The 27,859-nt window shown below is 34.4% G+C and overlaps 3 protein-coding genes across 3 annotated transcripts in view; 2 read left to right on the top strand and 1 right to left on the bottom strand.

Moving 5' to 3' along the window:
• Positions 1 to 18,952, top strand: part of LOC129810188 (protein fem-1 homolog CG6966) — a 56,184-nt gene extending 37,232 nt beyond the window's left edge. The window contains exons 2-6 of the mRNA XM_055860513.1: positions 520 to 880; positions 6,099 to 6,317; positions 9,910 to 10,733; positions 10,798 to 11,037; positions 18,064 to 18,952. Of these exons, the coding sequence (XP_055716488.1) occupies positions 520 to 880; positions 6,099 to 6,317; positions 9,910 to 10,733; positions 10,798 to 11,037; positions 18,064 to 18,249 (1,830 nt within the window). The 3' untranslated portion in view covers positions 18,250 to 18,952. The remainder of the gene's footprint in view (positions 1 to 519; positions 881 to 6,098; positions 6,318 to 9,909; positions 10,734 to 10,797; positions 11,038 to 18,063) is intronic.
• Positions 18,953 to 22,941: 3,989 nt separating this feature from the next.
• LOC129810192 (metaxin-1 homolog) lies at positions 22,942 to 24,144 on the bottom strand. Its single transcript, XM_055860517.1, has 2 exons — positions 23,974 to 24,144; positions 22,942 to 23,894 (listed from the first exon to the last, which is right to left on the bottom strand). Exons 1-2 carry the CDS (start codon positions 24,049 to 24,051, stop codon positions 22,992 to 22,994), a joined length of 981 nt encoding a protein of 326 aa, XP_055716492.1. The 5' UTR covers positions 24,052 to 24,144; the 3' UTR covers positions 22,942 to 22,991.
• LOC129810195 (methyl-CpG-binding domain protein 2) overlaps positions 24,131 to 27,859 on the top strand; it is a 6,429-nt gene continuing 2,700 nt past the window's right edge. The window contains exons 1-2 of the mRNA XM_055860519.1: positions 24,131 to 24,357; positions 24,493 to 24,765. Coding sequence (XP_055716494.1) covers positions 24,281 to 24,357; positions 24,493 to 24,765 — 350 coding nt within the window. The 5' untranslated portion in view covers positions 24,131 to 24,280. The remainder of the gene's footprint in view (positions 24,358 to 24,492; positions 24,766 to 27,859) is intronic.

Below are 27,859 nucleotides of genomic sequence, written 5' to 3'. Positions count from 1 at the left end.
TCTAAAGATTAGTACACGCTTTTATAATCTCAGAAAACATTTAGACCACAATTATTAAAACAGACATCTCTGTGAGACTTAAGAGAACTTAGATAATCCGTGAAGTTTCCCTATATTCATCGAATGTTTTAATATAAGACTTTGTACTAAAATCCTTTTAGTACTTATTCACAGTATTTTGGTAATTGGTGTCAAAGTTTAAATTTGTATATTTCAATCTAGGTTTTGCCAATGTATCGGAAGTTGGACAGTTTTTCGCATTGTACAAAATTCTAAGTTTAGTACACCACAAGTAATCTATGTACTAAATCCTCAATATTGTTTTACAAATTCTTTGGATCTTTCCCAAAAAAAACCTCCCATGGGTAAATCCCATGGATAAAATATGAGTTAAAAAATACAGAATTAGTCTGTACTAATTCTGTACTAAAACTGTAATTTATATAATTCCACTATGATTCTATTGAGAATGCAAAATTTTTCCGTTTAATTAACCATTTTCCTCTCTGTTCTTTGCAGAGATATCTGACTGGGAAGAATCAGGCTGAAATAGATGCCATTGTGTCATCAAAGACTGGAGGTGCCACACCACTTGTGATAGCCTGTCGCAATGGACACTACGAAGTGGTGCATTTTTTATTGCAAAAGTGTCGGGTGGATGTGGAACAATCGGGTTGTGTGACATTCGATGGGGAGACAATTGAGGGTGCTCCACCACTTTGGTGTGCAGCAGCGGCTGGCCATGCTAATATTGTGAAGCTCCTGGTGAAATATGGGGCCAATGTCAACAGCACCACTAGAACTAATTCCACGCCCCTCAGGGCAGCGTGCTTCGATGGCCACTATGAAATTGTCAAGTATCTAGTCTTATGTGGAGCTGGTGAGTGTAACCTTTTTCTATTATTCTGTTTTAGAACTAGTTCTAAAAAAATTAGTACTTATTAAATCGTTTTAAATATGCTGGAAAATTGAAATTTACCAAATACCAGACAATAAATTTGTACTTTTTCTTTGGAAGACTGTACAAAATTCATTTAGTACTTTTAGTACAGACTTCTTACATTGTTTTTAACAGGCAAATGTGAAAAAAATAAACTAATGCATATAGATAAATTTAAAATTGTTCAAAAATATGTACTAAATCTTCCTTCTTTATATAATTAGTACTAGTCCGTTGCATAACCTTACACTTATTAAATTATTAGTACGTATTTTTTTCTTCACTCTATATATTTTTTTAATTTAGTACTTGTGTAGCATTTTCTGCACAAATGCAAAAATGTGAATTTTATAAGGACAGGACAGAAAAATCATTTTGTATATTTACGAAAAAAATTGAATACTGTACTAAAATATTATTAGTACAGAACGCTAATATTTTTTCAAATATGCAGACGAAAGGGGAATAAACCCTAATGTGGATGATAAATTTAAAATCTTATAAACACCCAATTTTAATATCTCAAGAAGTCTGTACTATTTTTTTTGCTATGCAATTATTACTAATTTGTTAAATTCATCAAAAATTACAAAACTAATTTTTTATTTTGTGTTTTTATTTGTTCTAATTAATTTTGCTTTTAAATGTTTTTTTTTTTAATTCTTGCAAATCTTTATTTTAGAACAGACAAGAAATTATTCATGGATTTTTATCCCAATCTTTCATTTAAAAAGTGGTCTAAAATCACATTTATATAAACTTATAATTTGCTTTAGAACAAGTAATTACAGAGAACATTTTCTGTGTTTCGCAAAACGATCCCTGAGGACCTGTACTAAAATTTTCCATTGGTTCTAATTAGTACTAATCAATGGAATTACTCAAAACGGTCTGAAAAATTATAATAGGATGCCTTGAACTGAAAATATTTTTTTGTTCAATATTTATTCCTTGTTCTAAAAATGTATCTTTTATTGAAACTGGTACTTCCTGGTGAAATCCAAAAAATAAAAATCTTAAAAAATTACATTTTATAATGCCTTAAAATCAATTTTCGCCGGCCTGTACTAAAAAGTCTTCTGTTTTCATATTAGTACTAATTTATTAAATGTTTTAGAACATGCTAAAAAATTACACTTCAATCCAAATAATATTTTTTCCCTCAAATTGCTGTGTTCTAAAATCATTTTAGTACAAATCCTTTATTTTAGAACTTTTTAGTATTAATTTATTACTGGTTGCAATCCAAAAGAAAAGAATCTCAATAAGTCAGATTTTTTTAATTTACACTGAGCAATGAAATCTGGTTTTCTTTTTTTTTGTATTTAAAGAATTTTGTACTAAAACTTATTTATTACTTAAAAGATTGTAGAATATTTTTCAGACGAACTGGAAACTTTAAAATCATAAAGTGACGTGTTACATTTTGTAATACCTTAAAAACGCTTTACATGAATCTGTACTAAAAAATCTTCTATCTTCATATTAGTACTAATTCATTAAATATTTTATAACATTAGAGCGTGTTAAATGTGTTAAACTTGAAACCAGATAATAATTTTTCCCTCAAATCTGCCGTGATCTAAAATTATTTTAGTACAAATCCTTTGTCTTAGAACATTTTAGTACTAATTAATAATAATTTTTGTATAAAGAAGTGGATAAATGTGGCTTATTTATAATTGAGACAAGCTTCTTGATAAATTGCGAATGGATCTCAAAATAGAAGATGAACCTGAGGTTGAAAGTCATTATAATATACAGAAATTTTTAAAATAAACATCTCTTTTGCGAAATTGTAAGAGAGAGAAAAAAATGATGTTTTCTAAAAATAGTTTTTTTTACTTCCTCTATTTATTTTATGTGATTTGTACGAGGAAATTTTTTAATTTTAGCTGTAAATCATGCTTCCGAATTATTCATTGTGCGTTTCTTCGACTGAGAAAGAGTCAGAGATAATTCACTGATTCTATTTAATCTTCTGCTTAGATTTGTACTATTTCTCATCTTTTTCCCACAAATTTTCGTATTTACTTCTGTTTGTTTTCAAATTGATTCACCTAAAGTATTATTTTTTTTATTCTGTATTTGTGTGCATAATTTGAGTTTATTTCCAGACCAAATCTCATGTGTTATTCATCAGTTAATAGTTAGTTTCTCGCTCACACTTCAATTGTAAAGCTTTTTTTGATACTTTGTGTATTTTCTTTTAATGCTTCCGTGTAGTTTTTTTATTGCTGTTACTTCATCAAAAAAAAGCTCTATGTGATGCTTCAAGACGACAATTGAATATTTATGCGTGAATTTTGATTCATCAAAAAGAGGCGGCAAAAGAATTTCGATATCTTAGAATTTAAAACAACAGAAAAAAAAACTGCTACAATGTTTTAAACAAACAATACTGATTGAATTTTACCTTGAATACTTATTTTGGGGTTATTCAACTTCCGATTTATGTTTTTATTTCTATCTATTCAGAGATCATTTTGCATGATCCTGTTGCGATACAATTTTGATACATTTTTTTGGGGGGTAAATATGCAACTTACTCTTCCTTCCTCCTTCCTTCTAGGAAGAGTAAGATTGATTTATGATTCAGTTTTCTTTCTAGAGAGATTAATTTTGTAATAAAAGAAGGAATTAATGATTTACCAAGTTGATCATCTGGTTGACCAAAGAAGGAAGTTGAATGAATAATTCAGTGATTTCTTTTTAATTATACAACGTGATTCGTAAAAAATGCTCCATTAATTTAATGTCATTTAATGAGAAAAGGGTTAATTTTAACAGAAATCTTTCAAAAAAAAAAATAGTACATTATAATTTAGTACAATTTGTACAGATCACAATCTACTATATTTTCTGTTCCAATACTTTGTTCTTTTGTTTTGAAATAGTCAATATGGTTTTTGAAATATGAGTTTCACATCAACGACAAATAGGAAAACATGTACTAAAATTTAGTACATATCTGTAAAAATTTTCTCACGGTCTAATATTTCATTCTTGAGGGTAACTTTTATAGTACTTATTCACGATCGCAGTATATGAAAAACTCATGAATGATAAATTGAAAAAATCGTGTACTAAAATTTGCTTGAAATCAATATTTTGCTAAACTTTTCTTTGTTATATTTAAAGATGAGTTATCATCTTGAATGAAAGAATTATAATTTACAGCTTAATGTACTAAAATTTAGTACAATTTAGTACATACATAACTATAGAAAAGTTGTACTAATATTTTGTTATTGTATTTGATGATAATTTTTAACCACCATTTTTTCAATATCGCAATTTATGGAATGCGGCAACCCATGAAGGAATAATAAAAAATGTGTACTAAAATGTACTACAATTCGATAATATTCTGCAAAACTTTTTTGCAGTTTATTATTGCATTTAAAGAAATTTTTAATTATTTTTACGACATAGACAGCTCGTGAATAATAATGGTGGAATTATGAATTACAGCTATCAATGTACTAAAATTTAGTACAATTCTATGATAGTGTGCAAAAACTATTTCTGATATGTTACCATTTCTGATATGTTGCGATTTATGCAATCCTGCACTCCATTAATAAGAAATAAATTCTATGTAAAAAAAATTTAGTACAATTCGATAATATTCTGCAAAACCTTCTCATTTTTTTTTTAATTGTTTTTTAAGATAACTTTTTTATTTCTATGATGTAGGCAGCTCATTTCATAATAATAGAAGAATTGTGATTTGCAGCTCTCAATGTACTAAAATTTAGTACAATTTCTACAATATCTGCAAAAGTTCTTTTGTTTTGTCTTTGTGTTTAAAAATAACTTTTATCACTTCTGGAATATTGCAATTTATGAAATTTTGCAACCCATGAACAAACAAAAATGATGTACTAAAATTTAGTACAATTTGATAATAATCTACGAAACTTCTCATGTTTAATTTCGCATTTGAAGATAACGTTTATACATATTTTCTACTATATAGGTCGTTTACGAAGAAAAATCGAAGAATTTTAGTACTAATTTAGAATGTACTAATTAGAACAACTTTGATATTGAATTCCGTCCTCTCATTTACTATTTCAATATTTCTTTCTTTGAATTTTATAAGTTGATTTCTTGTTAATTATTAGAATTAAGCAGTCAGGCAGGAATTGCATTGCTTTTTAGTACACTGTTCTAATAATTACTGTCAAACGAGATACACACCACATTAAATAAATAAATTTTGCTCTCGAATCGTGGGTCAGCAATTACTCAAGATACAAATTTGCGCAAACATTAGCACAAAATCTTTCGTTAAAATGGGCTTAATACATAGCATTTTTATCAATCATTCTGAAAACCAGAAAAAATATGATGCGCTGTCGTAACATACCAAATAGTTTTACTTTTGAGGTTTTTCGAAATAATTTTGTGACAAAAGGTGGAGTTTTTGCCAAAAGGATATAAGTAAAGACAGGCCACAAGTACCGCCATCTTACGAAACTGTTAAAGCAGAACTCCTCAAAATTTTACAAAGTTTCTCAATGAAATGGGAAATCTGCTTGATTTTCTAATTTAGCGGAGACACACCTGGAAGAATTATAACAGATAGCAAAGGATTTTTATCTGAGACACAACCTATTAGTGAGGGGTATTTTGAAATATCTTCGTGTAAATGGGTCCTTTTCACTAGCTTTCTTAAAACGTTTCTTAAAATATAAATTTTCAATGTTTTCGGATTTATGTGGACAACTAAAATGGAGCACTCTGTCCACCTTGAAAAGTCAAAAGACGAATTGAGAAATAAAATTACTGATTTATTGTCTGGTGTGATTTAAATAAGAGATAAAAAAAAGAAGAAGAAATTCCAGTGTATGACCTAAAATAAAATTTTACACATGAAACATTTCCCGACATGATGTAAGTCAATTAAATCATTTCATGATGCGCGACAATGACTTTTTTTCCTCCTCTCCTTTCCATTGTTTTTCTCTCTCTCCAAAGTCTTTTTTCGGGGAAATGTTGTTGAATGTGCTTTTGAATGTAGGCCTGAAGGAAGTTTGTTGACCTGTTTTACGATGAAAAAAAAACGAGGTTTTTCCCTGGGAGGCAATTTTCTGTACGGAGGAGAAAAGTTGTTCAACTCTGAGGGGACTTTTTGTCTCATTTGTTGCAGATATCGAAGTGGCCAATCGACATGGGCATACTTGCCTGATGATCGCGTGCTACAAGGGACACTTTAAGATTGCACAGTACTTGCTTGCACTCAAAGCCAACGTCAACCGGAGGAGCGTGAAGGGGAATACGGCGTTGCATGATTGTGCAGAGTCAGGATCACTGGAGATTCTTCAGCTTCTGCTGCAGCACGGAGCCACAATGGATGTAGATTCATACGGTGAGCTTTTTAGTTCTAGTTAACCTCCTTTTCTTCCTCTTAAACTGCGATCTCGAGCGTTGTCGGGCTTTGGGCAACTCCACAGATTTTCCGCGGCGGTTTCGCAATTTCTTGTTTGGGGGTTCCTCATCTTCACTGTCACTAGGCCAGAAGAGAGATGGTCTTTCACGTTTCCTCTTCCTTGTGGGATGTAAATTCTCTAAGTCATTCATAATTTAGGCTGAACAGGAAATTTCAATTGAGCACTTCAATTTATTTCCAAACGGTCACTTTGATTCAAATTTACTTCAAATTCTTGATTTTAAATTTCTTAAAGCAGTGAGAACTTCATAACTTTATTAATGTTTAGGTCAATTGGGAACGTTTTTGAGCATTTTTAAACATTATTAAAGTTTTTTCAATATAGTTTTTGTGTTAATTTAATAAATTTATTAAGTTTCTTGGTGCAATTTTTTAATCAACTTGATTGAAGTTTCGAACTAGAAGCTTGAGAAATAAAATTTGAGAAAAGTTGCCAACGCCACTGGCGGCAGAAAACAGTGCCCTCATGCGGAGAAATAGATTTTCAAATGTCAGTGAATCTTTGACAATTTATTTTGCTTTTATTTCTCAGGGAAAATAATGTTTATCATGAATATTTAACCATCCGTCAAATAATATTTAAGATCAAAATAAAAATTTAATAGTAAATACCAAACGCAATAAAAATTGTACAAATTAAATTTAAATTTGTAGGTTAATTTATAAAATAGAAGTACAATTTCCATTACCTAAAATATTAGAAAAAATGAATTTCAAAACAGATAAAAAGCATCAAATCTAAGTAAAAAATAAAAAATAAAATTAAAATATATCAAAAGTTGAAATTCCACTTTTATTTCTCAAGCTAAATAAAATCGATAATCAATTAGTGGTTTCTTTTGCGGCTGCTGCCGACTTATCAGGATTATTCTAAATCCGTTAAATAAGAAATAGAGAAATTAGAAAATTTTTCCGTGAAATTTTCCGTTCAGAATCGTGTCCGCTCTGTTGGATAATGTAAAATTGACTTTAACTGGAAAAGTGGGGTTAAGTTTAACCTTAAATTTGCAATTTATCGCACATTTTAAATAACGGAAATGACGTAATTCTAACTTTTTTTATAATCTGAAATACTTTTACAAATTTATGAGCCAAGATATTTTTTTGCCTGCAAAGTATGTTAATATTTTTAGGTTATGTCAATCATAACCTCACTTTTGGTAATAAATTTTAATGAAAGTGAAAGAAAAGCTACTAATTTAAACAGCATTTTTAACCAGAAAAGATTATCAAAAATTTTATTTAAATTTTGGGGTTTTTGCCTTGAAAGTTTCTTTATTGATTGAAAGTGAGGTTAGGTTTATTGTAATTGTACGTTTGTAAAATAATTCTTTGGATTGTTCTTTTTGGGTTTATTAATTTATTGGACTAAAAGTTTTTTAGCTTCAAAGTAAGATCAAATTTTTAGATTATTCACACTATAACCGCACTAAAAAGCCAACGATAAGCCTAGCAAACTTGAAAGATTTTTATACATAAATAATGCAAATTTCGTTTTTCTTTAAGCCTATAATCTCAGAAACTATCAAAGATATAGGCGCCAAACTTTACACCCGTTTAGAGCCTCCTTCAGGCTTGAGATATATGAAATTTTACTTGAAAACTAGCAAAATTGGATGAGTAATGCATAAAAGCGTCTGGAGGAAAAATCCGCGAAAAATTCCTCGGTCCACGAAGATCCGCGACAAATTTCGCAATCCGCGAAAATCCACCAAGAACTTCATGGTACGCCAAAATCCGTGTAAAAGTTTGCGTTCTACGAAACAATCCCTCGAAAACCCGCGAAAATATTCGTAGCCTGCGAAAATTCGCGTAAAAATTCGTGTCCCGCGAAAAAGTTAGCAAAAAAATTCATGTCCTGAGAAAATCCGCTAAATAATTTGCGTTCCTGGAAATCTACGAAAATATTGGCGCTCCGCGAAAATCCGCGAAAAAATTCGAGCCTCGAGAAAATCTGCGAAAACTTCGCACCCTGTGCAAATTCACGTAAAAATTCGTGCTGCGCGAAAATCCACGAAATAATTCGCGTCCCGCAAAAATTTGCCAAAAAAAAATCACGAACAGTGACAAATTCGCGCCCCGCGAAAGTCCGCGTAAAAATACGCGAAAAATGTCATGTCCTGAGAACATCCGCGAAATAATTCGCGTCCCGCAAAAATTCGGCAAAAAATTTCACGAGCAGTGGCAAATTCGCGCTCCGCGAAAAAATAGCAAATCTGCGTAAAAATTTGCGCTCCGAGAAAATCTACGAAAATATTCGCGCCGCGCGAAAATCTGCGAAATAATTCGCGTCCCGCAAAAATTCGGCAAAAAATTTCACGAGCAGTGGCAAATTCGCGCTCCGCGAAAAAATAGCAAACCCGCGAAAAAAATTACGCCCCGCCACAAATCCGCGTAAAAATTTGCGCTCCGAGAAAATCTACGTAAATATTAGCGCCGCGCGAAAAACCGCGAAAAATTCGCACCGCGCGCAAATTCACGTAAAGATTCGTGCCATGCGAGAAAATCCACAAAATAATTGTGAAGACCTTATTTGTTGTTTTTGTTTTTAATTGTTGATTTTTCTGTCCTTATCAAAAATAATAATTCTTTTATTTGTCGTAGAGGTTATATCTAGAATTTGAGGTTAAGTTTCCTTCATCCTCAAATAGGGATTTTTAATAACAAGAAATTTCCTGATTAATTTAAATTGGACATTTCCGTAAAAATTGCTAATATTTTTGTTTCAGGTTTTTACAAACAGTTCAGGGATTCTTGAATTGAACAGAGTTAGGTTATCTGGTATATTTCTAAGGTTAGATTTAAGTATATTTAAAATTTTAAAAACTTTTTGATTAGTCTTCCTTGGCTTAATCAAAGATTTCTCTAATCTGAGCGGTAGCCCAGAAATTTCTGTCACACGAAAAGTCATAATTTTTATTAAAGGTTAGGTTTGACATAACCTAAAATTTGGAATTAACCTATAAACAAAGTTAAGAGAATCATTGCCGTTCTGAATATGGATAGGAAAATGAGCGTGTATGACAGCCTGCTGAAGCGGTTTTGCGTTAGTGTGCGTGCTTTAGAATGCTCAGTTGTTTGCATGCAGGATGTTCTGACATTTTCTTAGTTTTTCGCTAATTTCTTAAATTTTTGTGAAAAAAAACACTCAAATTACTAAAAACGAGTGATTTTTTAACATATAGTGATGAAAAACTAGTGAAAACAGTCCAAGAAATGGTTTAAAATTGCTAAAAAAAAACCTAATTTTGAAATTGGAGTCCGATATTTTACTTCGATACACGCTCACTTCCCTATCCATATTCAGAGCGGCAATGAGAGAATGAAGAGCGTAGGGGAAGTATTTTTGATTAAATCCGTTAAATATTCGACGTCTAAATTTCGCATGGCGTACGCAGAGGGCGCTTCACTCGAACAACATAACCTCAAATAATGCAAAACTGTCAATTTATGCCCAAAATCGATATGAAATACCTTGGCAAATCTATAATTGCCGTTTGCAATTCCTTAGGAATGACACCCTTGCTGGCTGCCAGTGTGACTGGTCATGTTCCAATTGTGGAGCATCTTATCAGTTTGCCATATGTGAGCCGGAAAGATAGAATAGCAGCCTTGGAGCTGCTTGGGGCGACATTTGTGGATAAAAAACGCGATACCCTGAGTGCCCTGTCCTTCTGGCGTCGAGCCATGGAGTGTAGGTATGAGCAGGAACCGCAAATGCCCAAGCCACGTGATGTTAAGCCCGTTGCGGCGTACGACTATGCCGAAGAAGTGTCGGATATAGCGGCACTGGAGGATCTTGTGATGGATCCGGATGAGATGAGGATGCAGGCTCTGGTGATCAGAGAGAGAATCCTGGGGCCAGCACATCCGGATACAAGTTACTACATTCGCTACCGTGGAGCTGTCTATGCTGATGCTGGACGCTTCGATCGTTGCATTGAGCTCTGGACGTATGCCCTGACAATGCAACAGAGTATCCTCGAACCCCTCAGTCCCATGACACAATCTTCCCTCCTGTCCTTTGCGGAGCTCTTCAGCTTCATGCTGGGCGAAGCTGGACGTCCGGTGACGAGGGGAAGGGTAGTTCCGCCGATCAATACAGATGACATGCTCCTGGTATTTGACAAAGCAGTGAGGGAAGTTGAACTGGGGAAGAACATGATTTCGGGGTTGCCGGAGAAGGAGAAGGACACTGGAGCGCTCAGTCGAGCCCTTACCAGTGCCCTCCATCTGGCGTGCCATCTGGCCAGGTTGCTGAGTGACGATGTTGAGTGTTCAGACAAAGAGCGGCAACAAGTCCTAAAGGCCCTCTATGATCTCGTTAGTCTGAAGGTAATTGTGACAGAGGACGTTCAAAAATCAGAAAGTCCTTTGACTAAATCCAAAATGTTCATAGGTGATCATCCGATCGGGTAGGACGGCGCTGCATTTGGCGTGCTATCGCGAAGCAGCACTCGTGGGACGTTACCCAGCCTGTCAGTTCCCGTCACCGCAGCTCACGAAGGCCCTGCTGCAAGTAGGGGCCGATCCCAATGCCAAAGACGACGCTGGAAATACGCCATTGCATCTAGCAGCTTTAGCACGACCCTGTCCGGCTAGTCTGGCCCAAACTCTCGTGGACCATGGAGCACACTTGGTAAGTCTTTTGATAAATCTTGCTTTCATCCAGCAAACTACTTTCCACTGGAATAATCTTTCCAGTGGAAGACTAATTTCTATTCCAGTCTATTCCCATGAAGCGATCATTTCCATAAAAACTTGAAATGTGGAATATTTCCTGTGGAATTACTCTTAGGAAAATAATGTGGACTTTCAATAACTTTCCACTGGAATAACCTTTCCAGTACAATTCTAATTTCCCTTTCCAGTCTATTCCCATGAAGCAATCATTTCCATAAAAAGCTTGAAAAGTGGAATATTTCCAGTGGAATTATACTTAGGAAAATAATGTTGGCTTCCAATAACTTTCCAGTGGAATTTTTCTTTCCAGGGAGATGTATTTTTGTCATTGGAAAAGTCCTTGTGATTCCCAAGATTATCTTTTGATTTTCAATCCCTGGAATGTAGATTCTATTCCAATATTTTCCAATAGAATAACATTTTCATTGAAATTCTCCCTTCCAATGGAATATGTAGTTCTGTTATTGGAATAGTTCATACTTTGCCATGAAAAGAGTATTTCCATAAGAATTGCCAAGCTGTGGAAATTTCCAGTGAAATTGCCCTTTCCATTGCAAAGCAACTCTTCCAGTCTCTGGAATAAAATCTCTATAACAGCGATAATTTCCCAGAGAAAAACATTTACATTGGAATCGTGCTTCCCATGCTAAACACATTTACATAAAAAATCCATACAGTAGAAAATTTCCAATATAATTGTAGATCTTTCAACTGAATTTCCACTGGAAGTTCAAGAAATGGAAATACTTTCCATTTCCATTGGAATTGGAAGGTATTTTCATTGGAATAAGACTCCAGAGATTTTTCTGGATAATATTCCAATTCACAAAAAATACAATCAATTATTCCAGTGGAATAAGAGTATTACAATTCCAACAAAAAAAAACAGCTTCTCATTTGAAAATTTTAATGAAAGCAGTACAATTTCCAGTCCAAACCATTGCCATTTGAATTGCATCTTTTTATATTTTCTCACAATGATTGGACACTTCTTTATATTATTGGAATGCACTCATTTCCAATGGAAGTATTATGCCCTGGAATTCATTGGAATTTTTATTGCTCTTTGATAGAATAATACGTTATAACAAATATCTCCTTTGGATCATTTCCAATTATTTCTCTTTATGGGGATTTATCTTATATTTCTTTCCATTAGAGACTGGAAGGATGTTTTCCATTATTCATTCCAATGGAAGTACATAACCTTGGAAACAATTTGATTTTTCTTAATTGAAAATCTCTCCATTAGCAAAAAGGAATGATAGTCTTCAGTCGAATTTCCATTGCAAATAAATAACCCTGGAAAGCACTGGAATTTAGATTTTCCCCTCATGTTATACTTTCTTTCCAATCGAAATTAGGATAGTTTTAAACATAATTTTATTTCAATATATTCCTTTTAATTTTTTTGTCTTTTCTTTTGGAAAATGGGAAGATTTGAATTTCCTATCCATTGGAAAGTGGAACGATAACTTTGAATGTCCTTTCCATTAAAAGTATTTAACCTTGTATTACACCTGATTTTTTCCCATTAGAACACTTTCCTGTGAATCAATATTATCTTCATAGGAAACGCCCTGGAATCCATTGGATTTTTTCCCCTTTTCATTGGAAGAAATTGATGAATAGCAAATATTTGATTTTGGTTGACTTCTGGAATGCTTTTTTTTTGTTTTCATTGGAAACTGGAAAGGTATTTGCCAATATCCTTTCCATTGATATCCACTGGAATTTTCTATTGACTGTTTTTCTATTGGAAGGCTGCCAAATATATTTTCAATATCATTTCCAAGGGAAATATTGGATTATTTTTATTTTTGAAGTATTTAGCCTCTAAATCTAATTGAGCTTTTTATTCAATGTTTTGTCATTGGAAAACTGAAATATATTAATTGTGAATATTCTTTCCATTGGAAATATAAACACCGGGATTATTTCATTCTGCTTTCCAGTGGAAAAAAATCGCTGAATGGAAAATAATTGATATTCATATTATGTAGCACACTTTTATTTTTACTTCCATTGGTAACTGGAAGGACGGTTTCCAATGTCCTTTCCAGTGCAAGTATTTAGCCTTGAAATCCAATTGAGCTTTTTATGGAATGTCCAGTCATTGGAAAACTGAAATATATTTATATTGAATATTCTTTTCATTGGAAACATAAACACCTGGATTATTTCATTCTGCTTTCCAGTGGGAAAAATCGCTGAGTGGAAAATACTTGCTATTCAAATTTTGTATTATTTTTCATTACTTAAATTGATAACTGGAAGAACAGTTTCCAATGTATTTTCCACTGGAAGTATTTAACCTTGTAACCCAATAGAGCTTTTTTATGGAATGTCCTGTCCAGAGCCCGGCGCGCGCCGACTTTTAGCCGTTTTTAGCGCGCCGCCCAGCTTTTTTCTTAGCCGCCGCCGCCAAGAAATTTTGAGGCGCGCCGCCGAGCGCGCCGCTGAAAAATTTTCGGCGCGGCGCCGTTAGGCGCCAAAAAAACTTTTGCATTCCAACACAACTTTTTTTATATGTCAATTTCTGCGATTGTTAAATAGGAAGTGGGGCACTTTGAATTGGGGCAACTTTGAAACTGTCCTAAGGACGGATGGGTCCCATCCGTCTCTACCGCAACCCACTGTACCCCGACCCTTACTGTATCTAAATGGACCGGACTCTATCTTTAAAGTTTATTAACCTATTTCAATGATTTTTTTGTTCGCCTTTTCCACTCGAAATATTTAAAATAGAAAATGACCAGTGATAAGCCCAGGTAAGCTTATGGTAGCTGAGATTCTTCACAGGCGACCTCAAAATGCGTGTAACTCGGGGTACTTGCACTCGGAATGCGTGAAAATTCGATTTTGAGTTGAATTTTGGGGATAAAGAATCGCGTCGAGCCAATTTTATTCATTTCGACCGACGAAAACAGTTTACTTGACGCGATTCTTTACCCCCGAAATTCAACTCACAATCGAATTTTCACGCATACCGAGTTGCAAACACTCCGAGTTGCACGCATTTCGAGGTCACCTGCAAAGAATCTTAGCTACCACAAGCTTATCCAGGTTTATCACTGTTTTTTTTTTATTGACCCTGTTTTCATATTTACTCAAATTCCATTATCGTTCTCTTTTGAAACCTGTGCTCCACAATTTGCTTTTGTCACAAAAAACTAACTCTTTTCCGTAAATTTCTCACGATGCTTTTTTTTAGTTTTTTTTATAATTCTTTTAATTTTATATTAGATGAGCACATATAGCTCTTTGGAAATTACAAGGGGTTAACTCACTCTTTGGCGATTTTGAGGTTTTAATACACTCAGACAGAGAAATTAATAAAATTTCAGATGATATGAATCATTAAATTTCGTAGTTACAGAAGTTTTTCAAAATTTTACTCTTTATGATTGCTTACGCGATTTTGTTTGAAGTCAAGGGGCACAAAATAGATTTATAGTTCAAATTTTTGTGAAACAAGGGATTAACTCAAGCAACTTGATCCCGTGTCATTCTAATTTCATGAAAATTTGCGCATCATTTAGAATGACAAAGAGCTAACTCATAAAAAAACATATTTTGAAAGGTAAAAATATGTATGTTTCGATGTTTATAATAACGGAAAGAATTAAATTGTTTTTATTAACATACTTAATTGAGATAAATATTTATACAAAGTTGAATCTTTCATGCTGTCTCCTGAAAAATGGCTCAGATTGAGTTGGCCCCTTGTAATTTCCAAGGAGCGATATATTCTGTCAGTAGAAGAGGTCTAAAGTTTGGAGTGGTATATCTCAGCTCCTGATGAATATAATTGGATGAGTGACCTATTGTTGGAAAGCTTGGTTCATTAGCTTCTAGAATCTGGTATACTTAATCTGCTATGGATAAACCATGGTCATGCAGAACCATTTATATCGAAAAAAACACTTTTTGCAACGTCTTTTTTGGCCATCTACTGCTGGGACCAGGAGTAACCCACAATTCTCGCACAAGGACTATTTGTTAGAGGAACTCAAAGGGTATAATTTGTGGAAGAAACTTTTTTTTTGGACATCTTACTTTTTTTTATCGACATAAATGGTTCTGGATGACCATGGTTTATCCATAGCAGATTAAGTATACCAGATTCTAAAAGCTAATGAACCAAGCTTTCCAACAATAGTTCACTCATCTAATTATATTCATCAGGAATTTCAACTTCTTCTACTGACAGAATATATGTGCTCATCTAATATTTATTTTTTATTTTTTAAGCGCTCTCTAAAATCGTGTGTAAAATACGCACAGCGCTAGCAAAAAACATACCTAGAATCGTTTGCAAAATACGCACAGCGCAAGCATAAAACGCTATCCAAAATCGTGTTTAAAACACGCACAACACGATCATAAAATGGTTAAGAATACGCTTAATAATACGCACAGCTCCATTATAAAACGGCTAAGAACGAGCTTAAGCTGTTTGTGTTTTTAAGCGCAATATTAACCGTTTTATGCTTAACCCTTTAAGGACCATTGGGACAACGGTGTCCCATAAAGAAAATAATTTTTCCTGACTACCCAAAGTTATTTTTTCTTATGTCTGTACATAATTGCAAAGTAAAAGATTGAAGGAATCTACAATATTTTTTGCAAGTCTCTAGCTATTTGATATGTAGTAAATATTTAAACACAAAAGTGGCGAATTTTTAAATTCTCAAATTCATATTTGATTTTATTTATTTTTTATACTTCCAATTTTTTTTTAAGCAAAACCCTTTCGCTACTAAAAACTACAATACTCATACGTAATATTTTTCATTAAATCGAAAAATATTATTTATTGGTATTGTCAGAAAAATGACTTAAATTTTTAGACTATTTTTGTCCCTATCGTTCATAGAAGCACAAAATACACCGAATCAGACTCTGTTGGATTTTCCAAGGCCAGATATAAGACTTATCATTGATTATGTTTCTCAGTTTAATTTTTATTGTTGATTTTCAGTCCGTAGAAAGTATCTCGTCGTTAAGGGATTAAGCTGTTTGTGTTTTTAAGCGGAATAATAAACGTTTTATGCTTAAACTATGCGTGATTTTTAAGCGCAATATTATCCGTTTTGTGCTTAAGCTGTGCGTGTTTTTACGCGAAGTATCTGCCCGCTCATGCTTGTTGTAAGCATATTCTTAGCACAATCTTGCCCATTCTATGCTTGAGCTGTGCGTGTTTTCAGCACCATTTTATTTAACAAATAGAGATAAAACCTTAAAAATAGATAAATTTCATAACTAAAAATAGCAACGGACCTTCTAAAAAGTGAAAATTTTTTATGCATATTATATCGTACTCCATACAATATTTATATGGTTTGGAATAGAATTGAAAATAAATTTTATTATCGTAATAATCATAGTTATTCACTTAAAAAGTGCAGTTTCATTTCATTTACAAAACATAATCTGTGCAATGCATTTCGAAAAATATATATCAACCAGTCATTACCATTCAATTTAATACATTAAATTTTTATATGTTTCACGAAAGTTTAATAAATTTCATGAAAATTTCATAAATTTAATGGAAAAACATAAAAAAAACGTATCTGACAATGACAAAAATCGTGAGAGTAGTTTTCGGGATATCCCTAAAAAAACATGTTTTTTAGGTCACCCTCTAACGGGTTACACAATAAATTGCACGATTTCTTATATAAATAAATAAATTGCACTATCATATTTGTCGTTCCAAAATTAAGTAATACGCAAAGTTTCATAAAGAAATTTCTTCCGATGGCCCGAGTACTTTCCTTGTGTCGGTAATTTTGTCCTCCGAAAAGATCTTTTTTTCAAAAAGGTCTCCGAAAACAAGGTCCCAACTCCGAACGGCTAAATCTTTAAAATTTTTAAAAGAAAATTTCAAGGGATATAGTACAACAGTTGCATTTTTATATGCTTAAGAGGCTTAAGAGTTTAATTCATACTTTTCAAAATAATAAAATTATACTTTTGAAAAAATTTAATCATAATATGTTGTTTTTGCCATTCTGACCCATACAATCCCTTAATTTATTATAAAAGAAGTATCAAAGCGTCACGCTCTGTCTGTGGAGTTCGATCGGTAAAATGAATAACTGGACGAATTCCAAGACGGTTAGAGTATTGTTATTTTTCTGAAACTACGTAAAGGTTTCACTTCAGCTCATAGAATTATTTCCTTTGTCAAATAATTGTCAAACAATTAAAAAAAAACCCAAAGCGATAATTTATAGAGCTTTCACGAACGGTTTTTCTTGAGAAAAATACGGAATATTTTGAGGACAGCAGATCAGGTTTAAATTTCTGCATGCAATTCGAAGAAAAAACAACCGGCGCGCCTGGCGCCGTCGCCGCCAAGAGCTTCGGCTGGCGCGCCGGCGCGCCAGCCGCCGCTGACTGTAAAACGAAATTTAGCCGCCGCCGCCGAAAGGCGTCTCGCGCCGGGCTCTGGTCCTGTCATTTGAAAACTGAAATATATTTATTGTGAATATTCTTTCCATTGGAAATATAAACACTTGGATTGATTCATTCTGCTTTCCAGTGGAAGAAATCGCTGAATGGAAAATACTTGCTATTCATACTATGTAGCACTCTTTTTATTTTTACTTCCATTGGTAACTGGAAGGACAGTTTCCAATGTCCTTTCCAATGGAAGTATGTAGCTTTGAAATCCAATTGAATGTCCAGTCATTAGAAAACTGAAATATAGTTATATTGAATATTCTTTCCATTGGAAATATAGACACTTGGATTATTTCATTATGCCTTCCAGTGGAAGAAATCACTAATTAGCAAAAATTGTGGAATGGAAGGGTGATTTCCAGTATCTTTTCCATTGGAAGTACTTGGTTTTGGAATCCAAAGAAGCTTTTTATTGAATGTCCTTCCATTGGAAAGCAGAAAAGTTGCTTTCAATGTTCTTTCCAATGGAAGAAATCGTTGAGTAGCAGTTGCTTCCTTTCCCTTGCAGGACGCTAAGAATGCCGAAGGGGCCACATTCGAGAGTCTTCTGAGGGGTCAGCAGCTGCGTGAACTGGTGAATCCCGTCAAGTACACGTCACTCAAGTGTCTGGCCGCACGGACAATCCAGAAGCACGGAATTGCGTACAGGGACGAAGTGCCTCGGGCACTCTACGAGTTCATCGAGTGCCACTGAAGAGAGACGCGCGCGCTGGGGAGAGAGATAACCGAGGAGGACGACGCGTGGCGGGCAGAGAAGACAGACAGCTGTGGATGCTGCTGATGGGAATTCCTTTCCGGGGAATCGGTGTTTTTTGCTGACGGAGGAAGCTCACAGAATAGAGACAGAGATCTCACAAATGTTTGTGTCTTGACGATAATAGGAATTTTCTTTCTGAACTCGCAGAGATTTTTTTGGGGCTAAAAAAGCAATGGCTCTTGGCATTTTTCTTGGAGATTTTGATTTGCTCTCTGACCAAAATAAATAAAAAAAGGGAGAGAAATTCGATGACGAGATCAGGGGAATAAATTAATTCGTGTTCATTCTCTTAGGACAAATATTTGATTTATAAAAAAAAAACAAATACTTTTTTGTGTAATAATTTTTCTCTCAAAATGGAATGTCTTTTTTCTGATTTTGCGCAATGGAATTAAGGGAATTTTTCCGGGATATTTGCAGTATTGTCTTTTCCGGGGGGAAGAATATCTTCGTTTTGGCAAGACTTTCCGGAAACTCCCACGAGATTGACGATTCAGGAATTTTATGAATGATTTTGTGATAAAATTCTATGATTTTAGGAGAGAATGAGAGAAAATAAATCAGTAAACAAGACTTCAAGTAACAGAATAAATTGATGCTATTCAGACTAGGAAATAAAAATGTAATTTTAGAAGAAAAACGAGTCTTTTTTTTACTTTAATTTTTCACTTTTTTTCAGCAAAACTTGAATAATTTCTGTATTTATGAACCGATTTGGACAGATTTGGTCATTTTGGAAAGGTTTTGGAATTATTTATGATACTGAACATTCAAAAGGACACACAACAGCATCCAGTAGGGCATCTTAAACACAGTCTCTTGCAAATTCCGGGTTAAAAGTAAGTATGTTTGGTATGCTCAAACAGTGAACAAACAATTTCAAACTAATGAGAATTCACCGGAAAAAATCCTTCTGTCACTGAACACGTTAATCCAGGGTTTATAATCCAACGGGTTGACATTATGAGATGCAAGGAGAACTTTCTAACTATTGACGTAGAGCAGCATCTTCATACGAAACCACATCTGCGTTATGCCCTAGACCAGAAGTGTGCAAGAACCGTTTGAAACCGAACAAACGTCAAATGAAACTTGTGCGTCTATGATCAAAACGCTATCTGAACAAACTTATTTTGACGTTTATTCGGTTTTACACGGTTCTTGCACACCCCTGCCCTAGACACACTTACGACTTAAGCTAAGAGACGACGTAACGTAATTATAATCAAAAGAATAACCACTAACTAAGCCGTTTCTCGGCTTAAACCGAGAGACGGTTTAATCAAAAACTGATGGGAATTTAGTCTAATCACTATTTTTATTATAATTACGTTAAGCCGTCTCTCGGCTTAAGTCGTAAGTGATCTAAGGTATTACTCTTTCGAGATCAAAATTTCACAAATGACAATGGACAATAATGGACAATCACCCAATAGTGGACGAGGAGAAAATTATCCGAAGAAGACATATTTTTTTCATAATCTCAATAAGTCAGCTTCAGCAGTGATTACCTGATAATACAAATATCTTGCAAAATATTGTGCAGCTGGCTTCCGAAAAATGTCTTATGACCTCTATACATTGGGAGCACTTCTCGTCAAAAATTGCGTTTTTGACAGATTTTTGACGTTTCCATCCATAGCACTGAACGCAATTTTCTTTAAAAAAAAAAAAAAGCAATTTTTGATGAAAATTGCTCCAAATGTGTAGAGAACTTTAGATAAAAAAAAATCTAATATTCTCATACTTCTAAAAAAGTATTCAAAGAAACAAATGAAAATGCGACAAAATTTGAATATCAGTGGTCACCATGGTCACACATTTTATTTGCTGAATGGGAGAAGACAAACAATATTTTACTCAATTTTGGTGCAGAGTCGGAAGCCATAAGGATGCCGCTAAAGACAATCCGTTCCGGTAGCTATCGAGAGTCGCTCTAAAGCTGTAGAGAACCCTTAGTTAAATGAATATAGTAAAAAGCTTTTTGATGTACCGAATGAGCCATCCTGTGTTAATAAAGCGTGTCCACGATAAAATGGTCCCAAATGATTTGATATTTTTATGACAGATGTCACTAGCTCCGCATTTTCGTTGTATGTAGACATTGAAACACGTGTCTTTACCTTTCTCTTGGTGAAACTCTCATCAAATTCTGTTCATTTTTCGCTGAGATAGGAAATAATAATGGAAAGGAGAATGGAACTGATCGTGTACGTACACGTATCTAAAAATCCTGGAATCAATTACGCAGACCTTGGAAAACTTACAAATACATCACGCCAGACCGTCCGGAGGGCAACATGAACTCGTCAATTTACATCACGGAGTGCCTCCAAAAACGTCTGTTGCCTCTGTACAGATGCCATGAGATACCCCCGATCTTCTGGCCAGAATTGGCGTCGTAGCATTACTCAAAAGCAACCGAATAATAGTACGAGGAGAACGACGCTCATTATGTAACCAAAGAGATGAATCCGTCAACCACCTCCAAATCTCCGTCCAGTTGAAATATATTGGGCTATTATCAAATACGAACTGAAAAAGAAGAATGAAACAACCAAGAATCGCGGTGATGATCTTGTACAGACCTTGATGGGAGGACTCAAGAAGAAGATTCGAGATTTCGCCAATCAAATACTTGAATAAAAAACTAATATTTCTAATAAATCTACAATGAATTAAAGTTTCATAAAATATTTTTCTTTTTTTTTAATATTATATAGACTTCATTTTTAAAGCATTATTCTTGGGAACAATCTTATCGTGCACACGCTTTAGTAATCCTAGTGCAAAGTAAGGTGTTGCTGTCATTTTTTTATTTTTTATACATTTGATAAGTAGTTAATTCTTTTTTAACTATTCTAAATTAGAGCATTCCATTAAACATTAAATTAAGTATTAATTAAATGTTTAATAAGTACTTAATGTGTTAGCCGGGTATTTTAACCCTTTTAAGACTAGTGGGTCATCCATTATCCATCAGTAAGAAAATTTTTCACTCATGCATCTAAAATTAAAACTAAAGGCAAAAAAATTAATTCAGTTGGTAACTGTGCTATCATTACTAGGATTTTTTCAATTTGTAAATTCAAATTAATTTTCAAATGAATTATTCCCATGCTTTACTTTGAATTAAAAATCATTTGAATTGATAGACTGTCATTCATTTATTGATATATATAAACTTATACTTGGTTCACAAAAACACCTTTAAACACATTAAGCATAAATATGGTTGCTCAATTTAATGTGAATTCAGCAACTTAAAATATTAAAATTTCTCATATAAATTTCAATTTTATTGCAGTTAAACAAGTAGCGTTTTGAAGAAAATTGTTCTTATTAAATTTATTTACTCGTAATTAATATTATTTGTGGCCAAAAATAAGATATGTACAGTGATTTAGTGATAAACTTGTATGAGAATGAAGCTTCAGTATCAGGAGTAATTTGCTAAGTTTCTCTAAAGACATTTGAAAGAAATTATTGTACCAAGAAATCTCCTGTTTGTATGACTTCACACAGATTTTCAATAGGATTGTATGAGTGTCGCTTCGTTAGTCCCTTTGCCTGTAACACTCTTTCTTCTGGCTTTGGAAATCCATCCGCATGACAGATAAGTGACTTAAATGTCATTCACAATCAAAAATCTCGCAGCAATATTTAAAATTGAGCAAATTTCTTGTAAAATGTGTCCTGACTGTGAGAATTCTAGAAATCTTAATGCTCAATTGAATTTAAAATTAAAACGTGGAAAATCCTAGTATGATATCACCGTAAGTCCATTTTTTTACTAAGTTTTATACGTAATATTTTCTGCAATGAGTAAAATTTGATTCGTAAATCCTTATTACGTTATTATCGATACATTTGTTGACTACTTATGTCTAGAGGGATTAGAAACGATTTGTTGAGGATGGTAGAAGATGACTTGAAGAAGAGAAGAAGATCTTTCTAAATCTAACACTATACTTATCTCTATTGTAATTCTGACTCAAATTGTTAATTTCATTGTATAAAAATAATTTTTAGGAAATTTTTTGCAACATTTTCTATATTTTCCGTAGTATGAAGATTCTTGATTTTAAATTATCAATAAAAAGACTGTTAAAACAATCTCAAAATCCAATTTGCAATTCAAGGGTGAACTATCCCACAGGCTTCTATGCATTTTCTCCCATTTAATTTTAGCCAAGACACAAACTTAGTTTTGACTGTACTTTTTGACCAGCTTCGGGGTGGTCCGATATTTTTTTATCGCACTGTATTCTTGTATATTCAGTATTATTCAAGGTATTCAAGTAAAGAAGGAAATTATTCTAACAATAAGATCTTATTGTTACATTTTTTGATGCAAAAAACTCTAACTTGCATTATTTTTAATTATTTTTAAAGTCTTTTATTTTGATAAAAGTGCGTTTGGTGCGTTTGGATTATTTTTGCCGTTAATAAAATGTCGTCCTTTGGTATAATTTGAAACCTATTTCGATTAAATTGTGTCTTGGATATCGAAATTTCGATTTCCAAGACACATCGTAGACCAGTGAGATTTGAATCAAAACGACTTCTTCGCTTTTTATAAGGAAAATTGCAGATTCGCGGCTCATTCCCAAAAAATTATTAAAATACTTTTTACAAGATCAGAGTCTTTAATTTCTCTCTAGAAATGCCCTTTATGTCTACTCAGCATAGTCTCCGTCGCCTTCATCGTCATCCTCATCGTCAAAGTCCACAGCTTCCTGCTGAATGGAATCCCGCGAAATCTCAAGAATTCCCGTTGAAAGCGAAAAGGCGACCATTGAACAGAAAGCTACAAGTCCAGCAATTATCTGTAGCTTCAGATTGCTCTCTTCATCATCTCCAGCAGCTTTTGGTTTGAATGTCTTTCCACTTCCGAAGCCAATCTTCAAGCCACTGTCGAAAGTCAATCCATCGAAGTACTTTTTCGTGATCCTGGAGACAAAGTTCACAAGATTCTTGCATTCTCTGATGTGCCCAGCCAAGGGATTGAAATTCTGTGGGTAGTGCAGCAGAAGAGCCAGGTAGGAATAGAGGATAGCATCGAATTCTGAAGGAGACTGCCCGAAGAACCATTCCCGATCACTGAGCTGGGCAGAAATCTCATTGATGAACTTTTTGGCCTCGACAATCAATCCCCTGGTGAGATGCTCTTCCGGGGGCATGCCACTCTTGATGGAGAAGCCACACTGTATCTGGAGGTATCGCTCAGCTTGCTTCAAGTACTGCCCGGGCTTGAAGAAACTCAGCGGGAAGGGACTTCTCTTGGCGTAGAGAAATCTTGTCGCTTCAGCACTTTCTGTCGTTCCCCAGAGAGTGTACGTCAAGTAGCTGCGGAGCTTGCTTTTGGCATGGTGAATGTAAGCACTGGAAAGACTCCTATCCTCATCCTTTAAATCCCTATTCGCATCCATTCCCTTTCCCACGAGATACTTGGAAATTTTGTTGTAACTGTCGATTTTCTGATTACCATCATTGAGATATGGCAGAAATCCACTTGGGGAGAAGATTGTGTTTCCTCTGGTATTGATTTCCACCGGAACATCCAGGAATTTCATCAGAGTCTGGAAGGGATCCGGGAGATGTTAAAAGTGAGGTTATGTTACGAAATGTTAATCAATTTCTTGAAAAACTAAGCTTTACCAAAGCCTGGAGGCACTCCAAATCGATTGAGGGGATGCCCCATTCCCCCTGATACACGTGCAGAACAATGTCAGGCATTAAAAACGCAGGAAAATGCAAAAAAATTGGAAAATTGTCCTTCCGGGAGGAACAGGTAGTGGCGCCTCTGCTGGCCGGTACTATAAAAAAAACTCGTCGAAAGTTTGACAGCGAATTGTTTTTGTTTGCTTTTTTGCAAGTGAAAATATTTTTCTAGTTTTCCTGGTGCTGTAGTGCAAATATCAAATTGAAATCGATCGGAAATTGACCAGGAACTCCCATCCCAAGGATGAATATATCAATTGAGCGAAAGAAACCCGATGTATCGGCGCTGCAGAGGGACAAAGTCGATGTCTACTATATCAGGTACTTTTTCGAAGGTTGGGGGCTGTTTTTCCCATGAAAATCCACCTGGAAAATCAATAATTCGCATCCCAATCATCTCACAATCTCTCGGTCACTTCTCTGAGTGCCATATACTTGTTCAATGTATTTGTGTAGCCCCTCCAGTGGAGCCTCAGCTGCTGGTAAGAAAGTCGATGTGGTTGGCCCCAGGGTGACTCCTCAGCTCACTCGTCACTTGATTGGGGGCCCCGGAGACGCCATGGACCTCTCTCCGGGCATCTCTGAGTGTCACCCAACGGCTCGTCTTCTAACATCCAATTCCTCCTTGTCACACTCCCTGATGCAGCGATCTCTGGGCATCAAGCGCAAATTGCCCGAGAATCTGCCACAGTCTCCGGGACAGTCGCGTCATCCATTCCCGGACTACAGGTAGCCCTCAGTTGGCCACCAGAAAATTTTCCTTTTTTGCTTGAGTTTCACACCCTGAAACTTCCGGAAGTCTGTGATGGCTTCAGCTTCAGGAATTCTCTCTTTTGGTTTCCTTCCTTCTGCCCCGGAGGGACAATTTACTGTCCTCTGGGGACTTCAAGTATATATCGAGTGATTGGAAATTCTGTCCTCATTGCTCACCAAATTGAAGGGGATGCTCAGGGCTAAAAATTGAGGGTGTGGAGAGCGTGAGGAGGCAACTGGTGGAAAAGACACAAAAATTGGCACTTTTCGCGATATATACTCATTCTCTGATCCTCCTTGGTAACTCCAAGTTATCATTTTTTTGTGTTCAATTTGGTTTCTCGTTCGTTCTTTTTTTTATTTCCCTTATTTTTGCTAGAAAATATTTCTTCAAAGGGGTTGGTCATTCCAAAATTGATGTCCCTCAAAAATTTATTTATTTATTTTTTATTGGAAGAATACTTTTGGTCAGTAAATTATCAGAATGATCAACTAAAATTAGATTTTGGCCAGTAAAAAATTAAGTAGTGATTATAAATAATTTTTAAAAGAACAATGTTTCTACGTACAGTAGAGTCTCGCTATAGGCCATCGCTCTATAGTCCACAAAATTATCGACCGTTGATTTCAAAACACTGATTTTATGTTAGATTATGTTTTTTGTACGCAACAAGCATAATTATTTTAATATTTTTGGCAAACTTTATTGAGTAGTTGTGATAATTGTGATCCACAATGAAGAGAGCAAGGACAAGTACCACAATCGCAAAGAAAGTGGAAGCCGTCGAGCAATTTCAATACTAAAAGTCGTTGATAATTTTAAAAAATTACATGGACTATAGTGCGACCCAAGTGTCAAATTTGAAACCAAATATGGACTATAGCGAGACTCTACTGTATCTACAATTTATGATTTCTGTTTTATGTGCTTCGTATAATAGGGTAACTACTAAATTTCGGCATAGTTGCATGAAGGCGCCAAAGTCACATTCCGAGTGTTGCTCGGAACCTTGTGGAACCTTTACTTTCTCTAAAATCATTCTTATTACATTTTAAAATGGTTAAAAATGTAGACATATTGGTGGTATATATCGACCACTTTCATTATCGTAGTTCCTTGCCCTTTCGGAATTCCCCCAAAGTCGTTTTCACATCATCACGTTCATACACTGCTGGCAATAATCATAGCTCCACTTTTTCATACTGGAAAAACTTTGTAAAAAAAAATTTTAGAAAAAAATAAAAAAATCATTTGAAGGTATTTTCATACCGATATGAAAAATTGCCATTTGAATTTCGTACCGTTAGAACTGTGAGTACTATGATAGAACCTTTATCAAAATGGCGATTTTCGGGTGGCAATAATTACAGCTCCACTCAATAAATTTGGCTCCAGGGTATTTATTTTTAATCAGTGAAGGTAAATATCTTTAGTAATTTAATTAATAACTTTATTAAGCTAATTAGAATCGTTTTTACAAAATTTTTCATGAATTTTGCTAAAATTTTGTAAGAAAAATGTTTAATGAGCAAAAATAAGGGATTAATTAAGATCTTGAAAGGAATGGAAATTGACAACCAAAAAATTTCCATAAAAATGACAAGATTCTATCACCTTTCATCCGAATTTGTTCATATAGCCGACATATATGCATTTTAAACCACTCCCAGGGCTAAAATTCTTCCTTTGTTAGAGGCAAAAGTGTGCAATTTTCCGTGTTACAATAGAAAAAAACAAGTTTTCTACCGAAATTTGATGTAAAATAATGCTGACTGCTTAGTCTCATCATGTTCTGTTGATTCTGCCCCAAACCAGAATGCCAAGTGACTAAGGGGGTCTTCAGAATACTGAAATAAAAAATTATCAAAAAGAAGCTTTTTGCAGTTTGATGAATAGAAGGTGTTTTACGTCTTTTAAGTGGTTTCAAATTATTGCATATTATTATTCATAGTGCAGTTCTTAAGGTCAGGATGACTGTTATGGCCGCCAAGAACGGGAGTGGATAGTGTTTAGTGATGAAGTACAATGCTAGAAAGTGTAAAAATAAATTTACATGATCAATAAAAGGCTCAAATTTAAAGATTTCTTTTAGTGGAGACATTATGAACTTTCGTTTTAAATCTCCAACCACCGAGAGCCGCTATAAAAAAATCTTCTATAAGAGGAAGAGATTATCTTTTCTGATTTTTTCGGTGGGCCCCACGCAATTAGACATCTATTTGATAACGAGCTATCAATTAAAAAAAAAAGCGTAAAGTGTTTCAATTCATATGAAGGCAGGACACGAATGTCCCTTCCGGAAGCGTCAGTGGAAAAATGATTTTCAACTCAGAGAAAAAATCTTCTCAGTTTCCCATAGCTTTCGGCGTACTGCACGCCTTCCTCAGTGGCTAGAGAGGAAAATTTTATTGGCATAAATTTACATTGAACATACATAAAGAGCTCACAAACAAGGGAATCATCTTTGTCTTAACGACACTTACTCGCTGAATACAATTTGGATCTCTGAATTACGTTAAAGATGGAAAAAGAACACCAAAAATGAATAGGGGGTGAGAGAGCTGATACACTACAAGAATTGAGAGAATTGGCAAATTAATTAAAACAATTTTAACTAAAAAATTAAAAACTAAAAGTACCATGAATCTATCATCGCAGAGAGACAAAGAACTAACTGGAGGCAACGGGTTATCGAAAATGAATCTCTATAACGACTCTTTTGAATTTGGAAATTTTTCAAACGACCTATAGAGAGATGAAATGGTCTAAGGATCGGGTAACCCCGCATATATTGCATTTAGACATGATATGTCATCTCTTTTGTTGCACACAGTGTTTATGTTTTTCCTGATGTGCAAAGCTTCCAACATCATTCTCTTAGAATATATGTTGTGCCTGTCCAGAATTCGTGTAGCATCAAAGTCGAATGAATGTCCAGTTTCCGCCGTGTGCGTGCATAATGTTGATACTAGTGTGTTTACTATCGGTGGTTTACAGTCCCGTTTGTGTTGTTGTAATCTGTTTTTTAGTAATTGTCCAGTAGTTCCTATGTACTTCAAGTGACAATCT

This window comes from Phlebotomus papatasi, chromosome 1, assembly GCF_024763615.1.
Source record: "Phlebotomus papatasi isolate M1 chromosome 1, Ppap_2.1, whole genome shotgun sequence".
NCBI lineage: Eukaryota > Metazoa > Arthropoda > Insecta > Diptera > Psychodidae > Phlebotomus > Phlebotomus papatasi.
Note: the sequence above shows the minus strand (reverse complement) of the source record. Positions and strands in the feature narration are given on the sequence as shown.

Coding starts and splice junctions, on each gene's coding strand:
- LOC129810192 (XM_055860517.1), bottom strand. CDS start 24,051: ATGCCTGACATTGTTCTGCACGTGTATCAGGGGGAATGGGGCATCCCC. Junction 23,895..23,973: donor TGGAGTGCCTCCAGGCTTTG/GTAAAGCTTAGT, acceptor GATCCCTTCCAG/ACTCTGATGAAATTCCTGGA.